Genomic DNA, 23,245 nt, shown 5'->3' with positions numbered 1-23,245 from the left:
CATTAAATTAAAAAAAAATATATTTAAAAAAATGTTTTTGGATAATTTTTTCCAACAAAAAACCTCTTTCAAATTTTTTTTCCAATGCCAATAAACTTAAATCACAGTCACAAGTCTTATAAGAAATATATTACACTTTATAGAGCAGGTTTGCTTACAAAAATGATTTGCTTACCCGAACATCAATCTCAGAATTCTAATTAGTAAAATTTCATGACGTCGACCAAACGGTACGCTATTAGTAATAAGTTACAAACTAGTGTAATTATTTTTAACTTCAAGATTTCCAGCCTCCCAGTTAAATGCAGATAGTTAAATTAGTTAATCAGATGATATTGATGTGTCCTGGTGAGAACATCAACATTATTTCTTGAAAATTTACAAGAAAAAGTTTTATTATTAGATTACATTTTTTTTACTGCATCTTCTATCAATTTAGATCTCAAGATATTGTCAACCAAAATGATAAGCAACAATGAACAAATTGTTCTCAATAACTGTAAAAACAAATTGATTTGTCTTCAATATTCCAAGAATTTAACCAACTAAAAACATAATAATATACAGTAGCAATAGCTAGACTTGCTCTACAACAATACCACTTGCTATACAACTACACAACTATTGCGTTGATTAACCAAAAAGATTAAGTTTTTTGTCTGGTGAGGATTTAATTGTAAGCATAACAAAATGGCTGCATACACCAAAAACCATAACAAAAAAAAGTTTCTTTTTAGTTAGAATTATATTCTAAGCATTCTGAAAAATTATGACTGCTAATAAATGCTAGTTCTAGCTGCATTTATAATTATGGTAAATCTGCAGTTAAGCGGCTTAAATAGTTTTATTTTTTTGCTTAATGTGAGACTTGCTCAAAGTGGTGACTTTTTAATATAAATAAGGAATATTTATTCAGTACATACATTGACTATCTTATAGCTTGCTGTTACAAAATGAGTGCTGCTACATCGACTATCTTATAGTCTGCTGCTACAAGGAATTGCCGCCACATCGATTGAGGGTTTGGTTGGGGCAGGCAGTCTATCAAATAATAAAAAAGAAACTTTTTTTAAAAAAAATTAAAAGGATATTAAAATATTCCTTATGTTTATATTAAAAATTCGCCGCTTTGAGCAAGTCTAACAAACAAACGAAAAAACTATTTTACGCTGTTTAACTGCAGATTTAGCTTAAATATTTTAAATTATTTATAATTTAAATTGTCTATGAACTTAATAAAAATATTAAAAGTTTAAAAAATTAAAGTGTGTGCAAAATTGAGATATTAAGCAGAAGGCCCCTGATAAAAATAACAAATTTAAAACATTATCTGAATATAAAAGATAACAAACAGTTAAAAAAAAAAAAAAATTATAATCATTATATTGCAAACCAAAAGTTTAAAACCACCAAAATTAAAAGAAATCTTATATTAGCTTATATCAGAGATATTTATACTAGCATGCTATAACATTTTTTAATTTTAACAAAGTTCTGCCGTTATCTGAAAATAGATACATCCTTCAGGAGGTTTAAAACTTTTGCCTGCATATATTTTTGAAACCTTTTAAAATACCTTCTGTCATTCTAGTTGGGGTTATATCAATTTTTAAATCTTGTCTTTTGTTGCTTGTAATATGATTAACTATGTTCATACTAAATTTAATAAACAATCAGTATTATTAATACTAGTTATGAAGTTTTACGTAAACTTTAAGCTAAATTATTTTCAACTTTAATAAATAATTTCAGTTTTAAATTTTAGTGAGCAGCCAAGAGCCATATATTTTTCATAACTTTAGATAAAAACACATAAATAATAAAACTGGGCAACTCAAAAACATATTAGTATTATGTTCATTTCTACTTAGCATAAAAATCAAAATTGAATCATTTATAAATCTTACTTAAACTGGGTACAAAAAATTAAATAAACAAGATAAAAAATTTTATATTTATACATCATACACATGCTCAACGTTTTTGTTTTGAAAATCGCCGCTTTTGAAATGATAAGTCTGGAAATAAGTCAAAACTGTCAAAATAAAAAGCAGTTAAGGATTACAATGATCGCAAAATTTTATTATGATATTGAAATATAATTATAAAATTGTGTCAAACTGATCTTAAAATAAGAAAATTCTTATCTTGAGGGTTAACGTTCTAAGAACGTGATAATTCAAATAAGATTTTGAATATTTGATAGGACACAGGCCGAAAAAATTATTTTTAGTATTAGTATATTATTATTTTAGTATACTATAGTATTAGTATATTAGTATATTATATTGTTATGACTTTATGAGTCTGCGTTTTATTAAAAGCTCAAAATCTTTCTTGGAATCACACGCACATTGTTTATGTTTTTTTTTTTTTTTTTTTTTTTTAATTTGAGAAGCAAAAAATTTAACAACAGACTTATAAACCAACTTTAAAATAAAAAGTTACCAATAAAAGTTATTTCTCAAAATGTACCAACATTTCTTTTTATTTACTAAAATATGGTGTCACCTCTAAATTTTTTTAGTTCTTCTTTATTTGGATTTTACTCTTTTTTAAATGTAATTTTCTTTAACTGACTACGCACTGCTATCTAATAAATAGAAGGCTTCCCAGATATTTTGCGAATGCAGTAGCCAGAAATATATAATAAAATAGCCAAAAGTGGCCAAAATGCAGACAAACCCTCCGCGATCGCATTGGTTTAATTTTGAAAATATAAATCTTATTGGCTTAAATAAGACAATCGGATAAATATTGCATTAATCATTTTTTTATAGCACATCAACATGCCTTAAAAACTGTCGTAGTTATAAAAATAAAGGTAAGCAGAAGATAGTATGGCTCAAAATGAGGTTTTTTAGCTTTCAAAAAAGCAGAACAAATAATATATTGATATATTGAGAACATAAAAAGGAGAGCTGCTATATCGACTGATTTAGGTAGAATATGCAAGGGGATGCAACTACATCAACTGAGGGTTTGGGTTGAGGCAGGTATAAATGGGTAAATTTAGTAGCACTCTTACATTTCTCACGAAAACAGTATGATATCTGGTCTGCGAGACAAGTCAAGTTAAATAGTTAAATGAATAAAAACTTTATTTTATGTATTCTTTAATAGTAAATTAAAAACTATTTAATAGTAAACAATGATTATTATATTATTATCAAAAAATTAAATCTATGAAAATAGTTTTTATTTAATTTAATATATATATTTTTTAGCAGTGGCAGATCCAGGTCATTGTCCTAGGAAGGGGGGAGGGGTAATTTGACCAACAAAAAAAATCCGTTTTTTTCTTCTTCAGATAAACCACTTTTTTATCTAATTATTTAGAGTATTTTTAGAAAAGTTTGCTAATAATTATATTGAATGTATCTGTATATAAATATCTTGAAAAAATAAAACGTCGAAAATAAATATTTAGTCTGTTATAAGGGAAGGATTTATAACCTCGAGGGCCCTAAACACCACAATTTTTTTTCCACGATATCCCATTTAAAAATTGAGCTCGCTAAAATCATCGTGCACAGACTGCAGTCTTGTCTGCCTATAGGTAAATCTGGCCCTGTCTGTAATGAACAACAAAAGACAAAATAACATCTTTAGTATATTCTTTTTTTTTAATAAAGACTTTTATAAATTTAATAAACTACAATATAAAATTGAGCTTTCTAGTTTTCGAAGATTCAAAACTATCAATAATCTTTTCAACATTTATGATGCAATCTCTATGGATATGCATCATAGTTGATCCATTTAATCGTTCTTGTCCTATATTGGATCTTAACCAAATTTTAAGTCTTTTTAAAACCGAGAAACTCCGTTCTCCCGAAGCAACGCTAAAAGGAAGGGTGCAAAGCAGTCGCAAAATACATTTAATTAAAGGGAAGACATTTCCATTACATTGCTTGTATGCTTCCAGTGTACATTCAGGTAGGTCTTGTTGCTTTTTGATTGCGTTTTTCCATTTTAGTTCCCAAAATTCAAGTTATAAAGAAACTTTCATTAATTGGACATTCTCATCAACAGTATTTATGTTGGGCAGCCCTTTCATAAAACTCACTATATTAGTTATAGATGCTGTTAACTCTGTCTTTGTTTTATTTAATAAATTTTTAGGTATTGCTACATTTAATTCAAAAGAGTTCAAGGTTTGACCAGAAAATCTGAACCGTAAATCTAGAAGTATGCTATCAAGTAACGGTAAATAAACATTGATTCTATAGTAAGTTAGAGGATCATTGGTATTAAGATTTGCGCGATTATTTTGTTTTCCTGTAATTTTTGGAATCTTGATTTTTAAACCTAGGTCTTCCAGAAACTTTGATGCAGTAATAAATATAGCATTAAAGTTTTCTTTATTCTGTCGTCTTTTATTTAATATCTTTATGGTATGTTTAAGAACAGTTTTTGCATATTTTGTATCCAATGATTTTTTTTGAAGAGCCTCACTTAAAGAGACTGTGGTATTTAACACATTGGCTAATGAACAAATTGTTATTACAAATAAGGTCTCAAATATTGCCTTTTTTAGTAATGCGGCCTTTGTTGAAGAATCCCGTTCATTCCACTGAGATATCAAATCAAGCGTTTCTACTATATTTATTAAACATTATTTAAAAACTTAACACAGAATTATGCCGTTCAACCCATCTCGTTTCGCATAAGCTTGTAAGCATTTCCTTATTTATATATTTAAAAACGTTACTTCGCTTCGGCGAAGCTTTAAAAAATGATAATAGTTCTTTCATTGTGCCAATTGTATTTCTAACAGCTCGCACTGACGAACATTTAGAAATTGATAAGTTTGAAGTATGGTTGTAACATGGATTTTTTATTGCATTTGGTAGGATCTTCTGTAATTTCGTGACTGCTCCGTTATTTTCACCTAACATAAGGCTGCATCCTTCAGTACCTATACCAACACAATCCATTAAATTGAAGCCAAATTTTGTCAATCTGTTTGCAATTGTGTTCCCTAGCAATTCTCCAGTTAATACAGGTTCATAAGCAAAATCATAAAATCTTTAGTATGGCAGTTCACAAAACCAATAAAATCTTCATGGATTTCAGGAGTACTAACATCAATATATATCCGTATTAATATCTTAATACAAGTGTCATTTGAGAACTATGACTGGTATCCGTTGTTTCATCAAATATAACGCTATAAAATTTTCCTTTAAAAATTTTTGTTTTAATTAAGTCCTGAATTTGTTGAGCGCATAGTTCAATTATTTCATTTTGAATACTTTTACTTATGTATATTGCTTTAGAATTGCAGTTATTCAAATGGTTTTTTAAAATATTGTCCACAATGCTCACTCGAAAGCGAAGCGATTCCCGAAGATTGCCATCATTAACTACTGAAGAGTGTTAATTTATTTCAAAGATCTGCCCATCATCGCGATGACCTCGCAGAGCAATATTCTGTCGACCAAGAAATATTATAGATTCAATTATAAGCTTTAATTGTTTTTTTTAGCATGTTTAAGTCTTCCTTCGTTAACTAAATTACGTACATCTGTAGACTAACATTCATATGTTCTGATGAAATCTGATGCTGCCAACACAGCAACTTTGTGACACGCATTGCAATCATGTAATTGTAAGTCTCCATCCTTACCCAAAAACTCTGAATAGCTTTGAAGAGGTTAAGAAACCAGCTTGAGTAATTGCACTTGACCGTGTATTCCCCCAACTTTTGCAAAAAGAAAGCAATACTTACAAAAAGTTCTATAAAGGCATACTGAAATCATTATCCACGAAAATTTATTCATATGTTTCTCGGAAAAAAAGCAATTAACATTCTTACCCTTCTTTAAATGCGCAGAATATGGATTTTGTTATTAGAATCAGGAAACCAATTGCATTTCAACATTCGGTATTTATCTTGTTCAGTTACCTGACGTGTTAAAAATGCCCCAATGTCTATAGGCAAACAGCTATCATCTTTTGTCGCGGGTATTGAACCTTCTTTATTAATTTCTGAGTTAGTTTTACTTGTAAAATTAGCAGCTTCCATACCAAGTCCAGGTTCTGGAGAAAAAGCACTAAGTTTCATTGTAATTCAATTATTTTCAGCCCCGCCAATAAATGCACAATTAAATCGTTCGGATGATGACACCGAAGATAAAGGCAAAACGATAGGAACAGCATGGTCCTGTATTGGTAGAATTTTAATTCTTTTGACAAAATAGTTATCTAAAGAGCTTGTCCTCTTAACCCTGTTGGTCATTGTAGCTAATAAAAATAATTTCATTAAAAATAGTAAAAATCATTTGTCATTTATTTAATTAAAATAGTAATAAACACATTTTTTGTTTTCTAAATAAGAAACTAATTCATAAGAAATTCATTCAGTTACTGTTTAAAAAATAATTCTTCGTATCTCACTTAAATATAACTTGAAGTGTATATAAGTGTAATATAAATTGAAGTGTTGCAACTTCAAAAATAAATATCTACCAAAAACGGCATCGCGTATATAAATTATACTACAAATTAAAGTTAAATTATTAAAAAAAAAAAATTAATTTTCAAATCAATTTTTTTTTTCGTAAGTTTTTAAAAACAGTTTTAAATAATAGAATGAATAACATTAAAATGTTTCGAAACTTTCATTGTTTTTCTTCGATTCGATTCGCTGCAGAATAATTTTTTGTATTTTGTTTTTTTTTTTACACATTTTTCAATAATATTTTGAAATTTGACATTTCTTAGGGGGGATAGTTACCCCCATTACCCCCCCCCCCTTCCTTTGTGTCCGACACTGTTCTTTAGTTATATAAAAAAATTTCTTAAATTATAATAGCACATATTTACAGACAAAACATTTAAGACCAAAGAACGCTTTTTATTGAAAGTTTATTATTTTTTGTTCTATTTTATAACGTTTATTTATATAGCTTGATTAACCCCTTGAAATATAGTAATGTTTATTTAAGAAATGAAATTTTTTTCAATCGTAAACAAATGTTTTAAATTAACATACTGAGTAAAACTTTTGTTTTTATTTTGATTGATACAATTGTACAATATTAGATTAGTCGGCACTCAAAAAATTTAATGGTCTTTTTTAGAAACTTAATGGTCCAAAAATTTTGTTTTTAATAGGGAATAAAGGCCCTAAATTGTTTATTTTCCTTGTGGAAGCTTTTTTATCCCCTACCAATTACTCTAACAAAAGCAGAAAAATACCATAAAAACTTGATTTTAATCCTATTGTCGTTTCTAAAGTAATAATTCCTTAAATAAAAAGATGAAAAAAAATTATTCTTTTCATGAAATAATGCCATGGTAGACCTTATATAGATTGCTTCATTATTATATTAATTCGGGGTAAATTAGGGCCGACGACGCCGGGGTCTCTCCACTTTTTTTCGAACGGACCTTTTTTTTTAAGAGAAAATTCTAGATGATTTTTTTTAGAAATAGACGATTATAACCTCTCCACATCGAAAATCGGGTCGTCAGCCATGTAAATATATTCATTAAAAAAAATAACACAATAAACAAATTTTTTGAAGTCTTTAATTACACAATTGTTATATATCAACTTCAAAGTCATCAACATTTTCTGAAAATAAAGAGTCTTCAATATTAGATTTGTACACTATATCTGAACTAAAATTAGTCAGCATTTCTTTGATGAAAATCTTTGCTGCAACATACTTAGTAAAATTCTATTTCTGGTTTTTGTTTTAGTTGCAGATACAAAAGAGAATATCTTCTCAACTACAACATTGCTAACAGGTGTTATCAAACAAATTAAAGCGTAGTTTGCAAGGTTTTTAAAAGTACTATGTTGGAGTACACCTAGCCAGAACTGCTCAGTATCAGTTGAAAAGCCACCTATTTTAAATGGTTCTTCATCTTTCCAATCTACGAATGCAATTTTTCAATACTGTTCCTCTATTAAGTCCAAGTCATCTTCTACTAGATGTAAAAATGGCAGTTCAGAAATATTGGGTCTTGATTCTTTACTCAAAATTATATCTGGATTCAAATTTGATAAATTTTTATGTCTCCATTGATGGTGGTAGTCTAGATGTTACTTGACTATAAGCTTCATCTAGCACACAAAAACATTTTTCTTTTACATTTTTTATTTTGATACACGAGTCAGTGCTATGATTGCACTTTCGTAAAAAAGAATCACATTCTTTTATAACTTTAGCACTAAAGTCAACCTCGCAAAGTCAACCTCGCATATACTCTTCTTGTTGCTGTTAAAATCATAAATTCTGTGCTTAAGGCTCATTTGAAAAAAATTCATTTGTAAAGATCACTTGGATCAGCTTTTGTTTGCTGAAAGAGGCTATTTATTTTTTCAAATTCCTGAACAACAGGTGTTGTAAAGTGAAAAAAAGAAAATTGCCTATATAAGAAAATATGCCTAACAACATTTCTTTTAAAAGTCTTGCTTTAAATCTGTATGTAAAATTTGAAGGTGATTGTTCAGCACAAATAAAATAAGCTTTAAGCTCTTCCCAATTCATTAAAACGTTAAAGATCACTTTTTCACAAGCAAGCTACCTTGTAAACGAAGGTTTTTCAAATTACATTAAACAAATTAATGTAATTTTCACGTCTTAATGCACTATTACGAAACCAATGAGGTATTTCTGACAATAAAAACGCAATATTAAAAGACAATTTAGATACTGCGTTTTCAATGCACAATGCTTATGAATGATAGATGCACTTAAGTTAGGATAAGGGTAGGATAGGATGCACTTAAGTTAAGATAGGATAAAACATCTTAAACTCTTGTCCAAACGCAATCATTACATCCTGTCTGTTAGGTACCTGACATGAAAATTTTAAATCAATTAAATACTAGATTGTTATATATCATTAGAAAAAGCTTTAATATAATATTTTAAAGGTGAAAAATTATCAAAGTTCAACATACCTAACAAAAGTTATAACGTTTTAAGTACCGCTTTTTCGATATACAGATTTGTTAAAGAAACTGGTCAAGTATGAAAAATAAATATTTTTATCAATGTTTTTTTAATCAAAACTATTATAACAATTATAAAAATTAAATTTATATTCTACTTGATCTAAACATACACCAGTGGTGCATAGGTTGACATATAGGGGGGAAGGGCTTATGGTCCTTCCCCTCCTAGACTATAAAAATTTCTTTTCTAATTGCTTTTACTGTGCACAAAAGTTTCCAAAACAAAATTTAAATGCAATTATAATACCTCATGTCGCCTGGTATAACCAGAGTGGGTTGCTCCGCCATCTTTACTATTCGAAAATACATATTTCTTTAAACTAAAATAAAAGAATGATGGAATTTTATAATTATTTGTATCGTTTAGAAATTATTATTAAAAACATACTAAATATTACCCATTCATCTGTGTTGTGCTCATTCAAATCAAAGTTGTAATAACTTTGCGTTACCTTATAAGGTTGTGTTGTATTATTTTATAATGTTGTAATGTATAATATTATTTTATATTAAAAAATACAACATTATAAAATAATACAACACAACCTTATAAAGTAATATTATAGAACTGCTATCAATGGAATGCTAGGACTGTTTTAAAATAAAGAAGTAATAAAAATCAGAAAAGAAATCAAAATCAAAAAAGAAATCAAGATATGAATAGAAAAATTTTAAAAAAATTTTAATTACACAGAGGATATATTTAGTTACTTAGTTATGTCTTGGCTTTTAGTAAATGATTAAAAATTAAAGTTCCAATTATGAAACTATATAATAATCATTTTTAACGATAGACACCGCGTAAAGGTAAGGCAGAGCCGTTTATCAAAATTTTTATGCAAGTTTCATCACTTGCAATATCTTTTTGCAAGTCACAACACCTACGGTATCTATTTTGCAAATTTCATCATTTGCAATACCTTTTTGACAGCCACAACACCTGCAGTATCTATTTTGCAAGTCACAACACCTGCGATATTTTTTTTGGCATTATTAAACATAAAAGTTATGAAAATAGTACACATCAAGACTATCAACAAATAACACACATTAACATTAAGAAAATATTAATTCTCATGAAACAACGTCAGCAGCAAGCTGGAATTTTGTTATGTAATAATCAACAGCTTTAGAATCCTTTTCATCTTGTTGCCAGTAAGAAATAGTATAAATTCTGTTTTTTCACCTAAAAAACAAATAAAAACAAAATTATTTTGTAAAGCAATAAATACACTTTTTCATATAATTGATATATTGTTGTTTTAATAAGAAGAAGATAAATAAATTTAGTATATATTGTTAAAGAACAATACATCATATTGAAAAATATATGTTATGTTTAAATAATTTTTATTTATTATCTGTAGCACTTATTTCCGTTTTATAGAGTTATTTATTTATTATATGGTTTTAAAATTTTTATAAGACAATATGGCTGAGTGGCCGAGGAGTTTTCACATCGGATCTCTAATGCGGAAGTCCTTTTTCGATTCCTTTTTCGATTCCTTTTTCGATTCTTGCGTTTATTCTTTTTTTTTTTCATTTATTCTTTTTCGATTTTTCTAAAATACAAAATAAAACACTTTTAAAGAAAAAAGTAAGGGGGTTTAAAATCTATGCTTTTATTGAGAACATACTTAAAAAATTTAATTTTTTTAAAATAAATCATTTTATTAAATTTATAATTTCTAAAAATAATAAAAAGTTAAATATATATAATATTAAGGTAATAAGGAAGTTTAAACTTTTACAGCAATTTTGCAAAATCCTCGTTAAACATTCTAAAAAGAGTGCGCAACAATGACAGAAATTAGAAAACCATCAAAATAGTATTATACTCTGTATAATATTGGAAGAGTCAACTCGCTTTTAACTAATAATGCCCGAGGCATTGTAGATGTGCACGCTGTAAGTTTTTTATATTTCCTATTCAACTTTTATAAATTTATAAAATATCTTTGAATCTTCTTAAACAGGCCGCGAGAGGTCATTTTCCGTAAAATTAGCGAATTTTACGGAGAAGTATAGTTTCAATGAGGATTTTGGTTGATTGATTTAAACTATTATAGTTGAACTCGTAAAATGCCAAATAAATGCTACGTTTATGGTTGCTCCTCAAGTTACAAATCAAAAGTAAAAGATAATATTTATGTCACAATGTATAGATTTCCCTTTAAATCCGAGGATCGCGAGTTATGGATTAAAAAATTCCAAATGCAAACTTTGTGTTTACAGATTATAAGCGAGTTTGTGCTCAGCACTGGCCTAAAGATGCAGAATTAAAAAAAAGTCAAAGGTCATAGTTTTGTTCCAGTGCATCCTCCATCAGTCTGTAAAGGTATACCAGTGTCTTGTATTCCATTAGTGTCTAGAAAACAAGATGTCTCTGGGTTCTGTCACTGGGTTCTGAGATGTGCTCTGAAAGAAAATAGTTTACCTGATGAGTTCGAAAACTTCAAAAAAATAGACGCTAAACAATTTAATTTAATTGTAAAAAATTTGAAGTCAATGATAAATAACTGTGAAGAAAAATTTTATTTTGTTGAAAAAGAAAAAAATATATCTTTAATATCATATGAACATTGTGAACCAGTAGCTAAGTTTTCAATATATATAACTTTAGAAGATTCTGGAGATATTTATTTTATTGGATATAGCCAACTTTTACAAATTAAACTGTCTTTTTTAAACAAAGGAATTATAAAATATTATTCTTAACTGGAAAATGCTGTTAGTTATGTTATTAATAATGAAACAGATTCTAGGCGAGCAAGTTATATTAGGCATCAAGTAGCTTTATTAAATATAACAAACAATACACCATTTTCTTTAGAAGACATTTCTGATGCATTGCATCTTTATTCAAAATCTTGTTCAGTATATTTTGATCTCATAGAGAAGCTTGTTTTGCCAAGTGCACAAGAGTTACAACGAATGACAAACAAAATAAATAAACTTGAAGATACTGAATATTCAAAGATGATATTTAAAGAGCTTCAGGAACTTGAAAAATACTGCTTTATCTTGGCTGATGAGGTGTAGATAAAACCTGGGCTACAGTACTCTAGTGGTAAGTTATTTTTAACTAATCAACTGGAAAGCTAAGATTTTTGTCTTTAGTTGTTTGAAAAGCTTAAATAATTGTAGAACTCTCAATTAGTTAATAATAAATCATTTAAAAAGTTATTTTTTAAGAAGTTATCAATTTTGTTTATTGGTTATAGGTATTGTGTATCGTGAAGCGGAAAATGTCCAAGAAAAAGCAAAAACAATTTTAGCACTAATGCTACTTTGTCTTTTTGGTGGCCAACGACTTGCTATAAAAGTTTTTCCAGTTTGTAAAGCTACAACAAATTTTTAAAGAAGCTTGATAGAAGAATTAAATCAACAAATCATAATTGCAGGTGGAAAGCCTCTTGGGTTAATAATGGATAACTGTCTAGTAAATCAAAAAACATTTCAATATTTTAGTGCAAAAAATGTTCCAGCATACTATCTTTTAAATGAAACTGTGCATATTTTAAAATATATTCGAAATAATTGGAACACTGAAAAATTACAATGTTTAAAATATAAATTGCTAAATGATAACAATACTGTGCGACTTGCAGAATAAAAATTTATAATTCAACTTCATGCTGCAGATAATTGAATAGTTAAGTTGTCACTGTTAACACAAAAAGCTGTGTCACCAAAACCAATTGAAAGACAAAATTTTGGGTTTTGTCTATCAATTGTTATCAGCTGCAACTGTTTCATCACAAAGTTTTTTGTGATGAAACAGTTGCAGCATAACGTGTAAATTTTCCTGAAGCTGAAGATACTGCACTTTTTATTGAAACGGTTGACTAGTGGTTGCTTATTGTCAACAGTAAAGCAAAAGGTCTAGATATTAGATTAAATGATATTTAAAGAAAGCCTATTACTTCAGTCAATGATTGGCAAATAGATTTCTTAAGAACTATATTTCTTATTTTGCTATATTCTTAAATTCAAAATTAAGAGAGAAAAAGTTAGCAATCGATACTGCGAGTGCTTTGCAAAAAACTTCTGAAAGATTAGCAAGCTGTGCCAAGTATTTGTTGAATTGCAATGTATCTTATGTATTGTTAGGACATATGCAATCAGATGCACTAGAAAAATAGTTTGGGAAATATATCGGCAAGGGTCAGGTGGCATATCTGATAACTGTGCAAAATGTTATTCAAAAATTTAAAATAGACAAAACTAGAAAGTTGCTGGACGAGCAAGCAGATTTTACAATATTTCCTACTGCTCACCACCACTGTGATAAGTGTAAACTTAATGTGGAGTTTGATATGCCAATATGTGAAAATTGTGAGGATCATTTGCCAAATGAATTCAAACAAGGGCTTTTATATATTGCAGGTTTTATTGCTTACAAACTTCCAGAATTACATTCAATTTTAGATGAAACAGATACCTTTGATATGTTTCAAAAGTATGGAACTTTGATCAGGTTTTAGGCTAAGACAACCTTCTGTCGATTTAGTTCACCTTGTTATTTATTTTTTTTATATTTGAAGTAACACTTGTAAATAAAGTTCACCATTGGTGTGCAAAAGAGGATTAATTGACATTTTTATTAACTGCAATAATAAATTTCAATTGCTTGTTCGAAGTGTTAAAAAAGTTTGCTGCATTTCGGCAAACATTTTTTTATTGTTTAAAACACTCTGAAGTAATAAAACAAGCAAAACTTTCAACTTCAAAGTAAAATACTTTGAGTCAAAAAAGTCAAAATAATTTTAATAAAATGAAGTTTACATATATGTTTGTTTTTATCAAAAAATTTATTATTTGTATTACAAGTGTTAAACAGCTAAAATAATCATATAGTTATAAAAATAAGATTTAGTCATTTTTAGCTAAACTCTTTAAATTTTTATTGTAACTAACTTATTATAAACGAAAAAAATTCCTACAATTTAGATTTATCAGATGACGCGTTTGCTCAATATAGTTATACAATACACGGATTGAGCTTTGCAACGCGCTATTATGATTTGGGAGTTTGAGACCCCGTTGGAGGGTCAATAGTCGAGACAACGTATCAAATCTCACATTAAAATTTTAGAAAGCGAAGTATAACATCTGTTGAAAGCATTCAAATAAAATTTATTCAATTATAAAGTAGAATCTAAAAACAAATTTTTTGAAAATCAATGAACACCAACAAAATATAAGCAGAGATGAATGCTCATTATGTGAAAGGCCATTTTTATTATACAAATTTCCATCAGCAAATCAGAAAAATAACGAAAGACAATTATGGGTCAAAGCTTTAAGAAGAGAATTTATAAATAAGATAATATATCAGCCAACAGATAGTGATAGAGTATGCTTCATACACTTTGTTGATGGAACTCCTTTAACTGCAAATCCTACGCCTACTTTATGTCTTGGATATGAAATAAAAGCTAATAAATCTAGAAGGAACTTCTTAAAACACCCTATACCATTAAAAAAGCAAAAACTTGACTGCTGCTACTAGTTGTTCAACTTTTAAGACACTTGCTTCTAGACAACCACCTCATTCTAATGATATTTCAACAGATTCAGATGAAGAAAATAATTTACCATCAGGAAATGTATCATTTTTCTCGCCAGAATCTGATCATTCGTATTGCTCTATACAATTTAGTAAAGTTTGTAAAGTATGTGTTGATAAGAGCAATTTAATTGAATCCATTATCAGTATAGTAAACACCTTAACATTAACTTGTTAAAAATTAAAGCGTCAAAAGTTATTTGATAGTGTTAAAAGTTCAGTATTTACATGGAGGAAAATTAAAACTGATGCTAAAATGAACTTTTACACTGGTTTATCAACAATCAAATTATTTGAGAACTTGTTTTTACTAATCAAACAATATTTATCGTATTTTTCTTTATTGGTCTGGTCCAAAAAAGTTTACTAATTCTAAAAACAAGAAAAAACATGCTTCAATGAAAAAATCAAAAATACTCACAATGAAACGAGTTTTTACTTGTTTTAATCCGATTAAGATTAGGACTTCTAAATCAAGACTTAACTGATCGTTTTGGCATATCCCCAGCATTGTGTTCACATACATTCACAACATTCACAATCGAGACCCTGCAGAAGGGATAAGAATAGAAACTATCATACTACCCACGTAACTTGAGAAAACGAAGTATACAAATCATACCAGTACAATAAAACGAAGTACAAAATCATAGCAGAAACTTCTTTAAAAAATTCAAAAACTTCAACTTTATGTAAAGATAGTGAAAGTTACCTTGTATAAGTTAACTTATATATTTTATGGTGGTACAAATAGTCCATAAAGGTTAAAGAAATGGGGGGGGGGGGGAAGTTTGATGATTTCTATTTAAATTTCATCCACCAACTTTACAATTTGTCCTCGAACAATATAATATCATAGCATTGTATATTTTATACACAAACTCTACAAAAAAAATTTCATCAAGAAATATTTCAATATATACTTAATCAAAGGTAATAGAATTAGAGGTAAATTAGAAGAAAATAATTAAGCAAAAAGGCAAAAGTGGAATCAAAAAAACTTTGTTTTTTAAAATATGATAAAAACCTAAATATAAAAAAATGTTTTTGAAAAGTTTTAAATTAGGTGCTAAAAGTAGATTTCAAATGGTAATCTTTATAACAGGGTTATTCTATATGAAATCACCTAGTTTTTCAAAAGTGCCCCAGGGTACCACCTCAAATTTGCTCCAAATTTTGACCACCCACAGCTTTTATGAAAATAACACAATCCTGAAAATTTCAGCTTGATTGACCAAATCGTTCAAAAGTTATAATTGAATTAATATTGAACAAAATCGGAAAAATTTGAGTGTCTGGACAGTAGATTTTTTCTGACAGTAGATTTTTTCGATTTTTACCATATCATAACTTTTTAAATAAAGTAGATGATCACATGAACTTATTTAGGTTAATAGTTTTTCCCCAAAATTATCTTTTTTTGTAGGTGTTTTAGACTGGTTTTAAACAGTTTTTGAGTTCTTGCACCTCAAAATTGCTAAATAACGCAATATTAGAAAAGATTTTGTAAACTTTAATGTGCTACAGTTCAATACAAACAGAAAAGCTGTGCTAATTTTTTGTTACTTTTGTATACTTAGAGTAACCACTTGTGGAAAAAATTAATATTATGTGTTAAAAGTTATTTTAGCACTTGCAGCAGCCTGTTAAAATATCACTTTTTTAAAAAATACGATAAATTATATTCACTTTGTAGGCATAGAAAGTAGCGTAGACAGTTAAAATAAATTATGAAACTTTTTAATGGCAAGGTTCTATATATAGACAATCACCAAAAAAAAGTTAAAGACCTATACTCCATCTTATGGCATAATTTTAGGATTTTGATTGCAATGCTTTTTAAGTTTAAAAGATTACCTAATAGCGCAAGTTATATTATACTTCAAAAAAATAAAAAATGCTGAAAGAAGAAATGTATATACACATGAAACACAAGTATGCTAATTTCTCTCTGATTTACATAACTCATAATACTTTCATAATCATTATTAGCAAGTTTGTTGTCACGAGCACTTCTACCCTTAATGGATGGGGCACTTATTTGACATATTACTTTGTCAAATGGAACCCAATATTGACTTGATTGTGCATCATTAGTCCATTTTAAATTTAATTTGTTTCTATGTATGAATTTTACATTAACATCTTGGTTTTCATTACAAATCTCAAGTACAAGCCCTATGTACCATTCATCATCGTAAAAGTCTCAATACATGCTTTAGCACAGCAATCACATGACATTATTTGGTCTAGACTTGCTCCAATGTAAGGATGTTTATAATCCAGGTAAAGCCTAGGTAAATTCATATAAAGTCAGATATTTATGATGTCCTTTCATTTTTTCATAAAACGCCTTCACTGCTTCAACTTCCATTGTATGACCATATTTTAAGGCTGGAATGTTTGGGTTGGTAAATGTCATTCCTGATATTTTTTTGGTTAAGTGACCAAAAGTTGTGGTACCCACCATTAGCTTTTTCAATTTAATCCATATTCGTTGCTACCTCGTGAGCTTTAGATGCAGTTATAACACCTTTTCAATAGTGATACCAATTTTCATTTTCATTTCGACCTCGAGTTACTAATTCTATTCGTTTTATATTTTCAATTGACACGTTTACTTTTAAACTTGTAAAAAATTCAGCTCAACATGAAGAGGTAGAAATTAAACTGTCAATGCTTGGCAAATTAACTGGTGGCATATCAACTTTGATCAAAACTTCACGAATAAAGTCGATTTTTGGCTTTGGAACAGCAGAAAACAAAATGCTTGTAGGCACAATGTTCTCAAGATCTGTATATTGTCTAATTTAATTTCAAACTATATTCTTTTTTTTAAATCTGCCTCAACTTTTACTGCTGTTTTTGTTGGTAGAACATTGTTTTCAATTGCAGCAAACACACCCAGCTAGCACACATACATTGGGCCAACGTCGGCACAACGTCGGAAGCGTTGGTTTATTTTATCACTCAAGTCATAACGTCGAACCAAAGTCGGGCCAACGTCGGAATACGACTGAATTTTTGCTTTTTTGAATACGTTTAGTGTGTTACAGGTTTTAGTGCTGAAAAAAATTTCGGCCGTTCTTAAAAAAATCCCGTTTTGTTAGCTGTGGTTTATGCAAAGAAGTTGTAAAGAAATTATTCTAAAACAAACAGTTTGAATCACGAGAAGAAGTGGTATTAAAAGAATCAAAAAAGATTGAATCACGCGAAGAAGTGGTTGTGAAAAAAAATCCCCTTTGTTAGAATCCAGTTGGCTAAAGAGATACAGGTATTTATTTTCATTTTTGTGTTTATTTAACTTTATACTAGTAGTTTACTAGTTATGTAGCTACATAATTTGTAAATAAACTTGTCTATTTTACATTAAAGATAGTAGAATTTTTAATTTTATATCAAGAACTTGAGTACCCCATTTATTATCATGGCCTGAACGAAGTTTGTGCTGCTTCACCGAATTCTCCTCAGAGCAGCACTGATTGCAGGAGAATCTACAAAATTGTGCTATAACGTTTCTATTAGGCTACCATCATGCATCAAGACTACATTTTATGCTCTTAGATTTTTATTTTATTTAAAAGATATATGTTTCTTAATTAAAATTGAATTGATAAATCAATATTTGGACTAATCAATATTGATAGTAAATTTCTTAATGTTCTTAAAAAACTTTAAGTAATTTACTGTTTTTATATATTTATAATAGGATGTAAAATTGGTAAAAGATGTAAAATGCTAGAATGTTATAATAATAATAATAATGATAATAATAATAAACTATTTTTTTGCTGTGCACATACAATGTGGTGAATCTAACATACAATGTAGATGTTAAACTTTGACAGCATTTGGAAAAGTGCTTATTTTTTATTTTTCATTTTTTCATTATTTTTTTTAATTTTCTTTTGTTTGTTTTTGAAACAATCAAACTTGTTTTTGAAGACATTCACATTATTAGAGTTGATTATCTCTCCTGTTTAATTATTCCAATTGTTAACTGTTCTGTTTGTGAAGAAGTTAAATCTTGTGGTAGTGAATTTATGTGTGAATTGCTTTTGCATTTTCTGAGTATGACCTCTTGTTATTGCATATTTAATTATTTTAGGAGGATCATTCCATTTAACTTTATCCATATTTTTACTTATTTTATAAAATAAAATCAAATCACCTCTTGCTCTTCTAATTTTTAAAGTAGTCAAGTTAAATCTTTTTAAAATCTTGTTTTTTTGTATTAACAATGATTAATAATATTATGCTACTAATATTATACGTTATAATTTAACTGATAATTGTTTAGATGGCTGCTTCATATACAACAAACAGAAGAAGAGTGAGAGAGCAAGTTGATAAAGATATGGAAGAAATTTATGGTGAAAGTTATTATCAGAAAAGTAATGTGTCTACCTGTAGCATTTCTAATGATTTTGAAAATGTTTATTATGATGACAATGCACATGAGGTTGATATTGACAATGATGAAGATAATTTTCCTTTTCAAATTCCTAATAATCAATATGACGATGATCAGGATAAACGCTATTTCACATCAGACTCAGAAAATGAAAGTGATCTGGATAGCAATCCTGATGAAAAAGGTATTACCACATCTTATAGTATGTTTCTTTTGTATGTTTTGATTTTTCATTGTTTCATTCTTATTTACTAACACGTGTCATTATTTACTGAATGAAACTTAAGTTTAATTTTTTTTTCAATTATGTCTAGTGAAGCATTTGTTTTGTAATTCGTCATTTGTTACCATATCCCTCTTTAACAGCTGTTAAAAAGGGATAAAGTAATGTATTTTATATGCATTTGCAGCATTTTAATGGTGATTGGAATTCATATATTATTTGTATAAGAGAATTTTGAAGCATATTACTTCTAGTTTTTGCAGTAAAATACTGATACTATTTTAATAATTTTCAATAATTTTAATATTTCAATAATTTCTTGTTTAGATGTGGTATTAAAAAATGAAAGCGAAATATCAACAAATGTAGTAATTATTAAAAAAAAAATATTTTGTCGCCATGTTAATGCAGGTAGTATATCCAAAAAAAAATTTGTTTTTATTTATGGACATTTTATTTGTATATTGTGCTTATATTTAACATATGTTTGTTATTAACTATTTTATTACTTAAATATAGATTTTATATTCGATGTGTGTGTGTTTATATATACATATATATATATATATATATATATATATATATATATATATATATATATATATATATATATATATTTAAATATATATATATATATATATATATATATATATATATATATATAGATCTATAGTTTGTTGGCTTTGGGAAGAGCGGAAGGAAAAAAGTGATTCTTACGCCAACATATACGTCACTTTTAATTACTTTTAACTTTCGTCCAACATTTGCGTGTTGGACGAAAGTAAAAACCATTAATTTAATTACAAAATAATCGTTTTTTAAAAAAACCACAAAAACGCAAATTTAATTGACCAGAATATTTTTAAAAACATTCTGAATGTTTTTAAAACATTTTGAATATTTTTAACAATATAAACAATGTTTTTATTTTTATTTTTTTTAATAAAATGTTTTTATTTTTATTTTTTTTAATAAAATGTTTTTATTTTTATTTTTTTTACTGTAAATCATGCGCGGAGTGTTGCTACATCGACTATCTTATAGCCTGACTCGCAAGGGAGTGCTGCTACATCGACTGACAAATAGCCTGACTCGCAAGGGAGTGCTGCTACATCGACTAACAAATAGCCTGACCCGCAAGGGAGTGCTGCTACATCGACTGAGGGTTTGGTTGGGGCAGGTAGTCGATCATTATTAAAAAAAAAAATTCCGGTCTTGCATTTTAATTTTTACTTTTTGTCAACAAAATATGGAAAAAACTTTCGGACAACATCTAAGGGTTCTATATATATATATATATATATATATATATATATATATATATATATATATATATATATATATATATATATATATATATATATATATATATATATATATTTATATATATATATTTATATATATATATATATTTATATATTTATATATATATACATATATATTTATATATATATATACATATATATATATATATATTTATATATATATATATATATATATATATATATATATATATATATATATATATATATATATATATATATATATATATATATATATATATATATATATACTGCCCCTCCAGATTTCTGAACAGTCTTTATTGACAAAACTTTGTGTAAAAAAATAGAAACTGATAAGTGTTTGCTAATAATATAAACACAAAAATATATGAATACCTATAATTTTAGCAGTAGTTATGCCTAAAGCTCATCAAACGAAAGATGCAAATTCAAAGATTTCTACCAAATTGTATAACGAGGAGCATTCCAACGTTGTTGTTAGTCTCAAGTGAAGTAAAGATGCAAGATTCGTAAGGATGCTTAGCAGTCGAGAAGAACATTTTGTTTGAACATTTGTACAAATATTAAGATATAATTATATTGTTTATTACAACAAACATTGATTTTCTCTAAGTAATTGTTTAATTTAAGTTGGTTCATTAATCAATGTTTTATTTTCGTTCATCAGCGTCAAATTTTATTCAAACTTATTTGGACATTTTATTCAACATTACAAAGAAATAGTTGTGCTTTATTTAAAGAAATAGTTACCCTTTAGTTGAAAAAAGTTACACTTTAATCAAATAAATAGTTTTAATTTGATTGCAAAAGCTTTTTTTTGATTGAAAAGATGAGCACACCTTTTGAATCAAATTTTTGCAAACAAGTAAAACTAATATTATTTGAATTATACGTTGGACCAACGTCAGAATGCGACGCTCGCCCGACATCAAAATCCGACGTTGGGCCAACGTTAGCCCAACGGTTGGTTGCGACGTCGCGCCGACTATCAAATCCACGTTGGCTCGATGTCGATTGCCGACCATCGGCCAACGAATTTTTCGACGTCGATCCAACGTTGGGCCAACGTCTATATGCTATCTGGGCACGAGCGACTAGCTCTACTTTTTTACCATTTAGCTTTACTCCTCTTAACTTCAAATAGTTTTGTAACTCTTCAACTTTCATCTTTGAAATCATATTGTACTCCATGATTAATTTTCTAGTAAATATTTGTTTTAGCAGTATTAGTTAGATGTTTATACTTCGTTTTCTCAAGTAAATTGTGTAACGGAAGTATCTTTTTACCCCTCCTATTGGAGTTCAGACCTCTTAAAAATGACGTGTTTTAAATTCCCTCAATCGTTGTTTTAAAAACTATTATGTTTTGTTTATTTGTTAATACACATATAAATAAAAATATTTTTTTTTTACGAAGCTTTTAGGCATATTTTTAAATCCGCAATCCGTAATGATTTGTATTTTATCTATTTTGAACGAAAGTCTATGCAAATATTTAACATGTAAACTTCAAGTTATGTAAATTATATCAAATTTTACAGATTTACTTTTCTTGAAAATTTCATTTCGTTAATATCTCCTTAACTTTGATTTTTAGCATTTATAAGCCGTTTTAAAAAGTTTAGCAAATAAGTTTTTGGTTTATTAAACAGTTTTAAAAGATGATAAAGCATGCCAAAGTGGTTGAAGTGTGGGTTCCTTTCGCTTACACACTTAATTATTTTTTAATAATTTCTAATTTCCTAAAATACAAAATTAAACATTTTTAAAGGCCTACGGATATTATATGCATAATATATATAAAGATATAACATACTATAACAAACAAAAGGGAAAGAATCTTTTAAAAAGCTTTATAAAATTTCTAAAAACATGAAAACTCCGTTGGAAATTTTTTGCGCATATACCACGATAGAGATACTTACGTTATCAATGTGCTTAAGTAATAAGTTAAGCTTGCGCGTTTAACGCGCATCAAAGAGACAACTTTCTTTCTTATAGAAAAAAGATTTTATAGCAAACTTTAGCTTTCTTCAAACGAAGTGTCTGGACGTCCGGCGACCGGACAAATATCTTTAGCACTATTTGTCCGGCGATCGCACCACGTGATCGCCGTAAAAAGTGTAATTTGTGTAATTTATACGTAGCGTTAGTAATTCTAAAGATGGCATCAGAATTTCATTTGGGTGACCAATTTACTTCACTTAAAGAAATCCAGGATATTTTAGAAAATTACATGAAAAAATATCATGTCCAATATTATAAAAGAAATACAAGAACTATATCTGGTTTCAAAAAACATTTTCCATCAAAGAAACATCTTGATATTCCTGACTGCTGACTGATATGGAGAATTAGGATTCAACTGCATCCACGGTGGGAAGAAGTTTAAATCAACCGCTGTTACAAGACTAAAGCAAAGGTATGCTTAACTTGTTTAATTTTATATCTACTTTTATGTATTAAATTCATATATGACGATGAATAGAAAAAGTCTGTTTACCTTCATTCAACACGAACTCTTCAGCCTCAGATGAAAAATAGGAAAAATAGAATTAAAGCAATAGGATTTTAAAAAGTATATATAAGAAGACAAACAGACGTCTAGAAAGAAATCAATATTATAAAGGTGAGTCAATTGATTATGTCACAACTAAAAACAATAAAACGTTTTTCAATATACAATCTAATATTGAACTCTGGTAAATCAGGAATGTAACATAGCAGGTCATAAATTTGAACTTTCTATAAGTTA

At 28.0% G+C, this 23,245-nt stretch overlaps 2 protein-coding genes across 5 annotated transcripts in view; one reads left to right on the top strand and one right to left on the bottom strand.

The window, feature by feature from the left end:
• LOC100206910 (uncharacterized) overlaps positions 1-21,035 on the bottom strand; it is a 50,254-nt gene extending 29,219 nt beyond the window's left edge. Inside the window, exons 1-4 of one of the 4 annotated variants that reach the window (XM_065804565.1) lie at positions 20,866-20,988; positions 10,027-10,539; positions 9,225-9,297; positions 1,577-1,656 (exon numbers count right to left, since the gene is read on the bottom strand). In XM_065804565.1, the coding sequence (XP_065660637.1) occupies positions 1,577-1,656; positions 9,225-9,286 (142 nt within the window). In that variant the 5' untranslated portion in view covers positions 9,287-9,297; positions 10,027-10,539; positions 20,866-20,988. Of the gene's footprint in view, positions 1-1,576; positions 1,657-1,907; positions 2,022-9,224; positions 10,540-20,865 lie in introns of those variants that run through there. The other 3 variants (XM_065804564.1, XM_065804566.1, XM_065804563.1) reach the window with 3 other exon arrangements.
• Positions 17,655-21,086, top strand: LOC136084507 (uncharacterized). Its single transcript, XM_065804567.1, has 4 exons — positions 17,655-17,823; positions 18,850-19,147; positions 19,514-19,597; positions 20,878-21,086. The coding sequence occupies exons 2-4, from the start codon at positions 18,850-18,852 to the stop codon at positions 20,979-20,981; spliced, it is 486 nt and encodes a 161-aa protein (XP_065660639.1). The 5' UTR covers positions 17,655-17,823; the 3' UTR covers positions 20,982-21,086.
• The last annotated feature ends 2,159 nt before the right edge of the window (positions 21,087-23,245 follow it).

This window comes from Hydra vulgaris, chromosome 09 (assembly GCF_038396675.1).
Source record: "Hydra vulgaris chromosome 09, alternate assembly HydraT2T_AEP".
In the NCBI taxonomy this organism is placed as follows: Eukaryota; Metazoa; Cnidaria; class Hydrozoa; order Anthoathecata; family Hydridae; genus Hydra; species Hydra vulgaris.
This window is presented reverse-complemented; position numbering and strand designations above follow the sequence as displayed.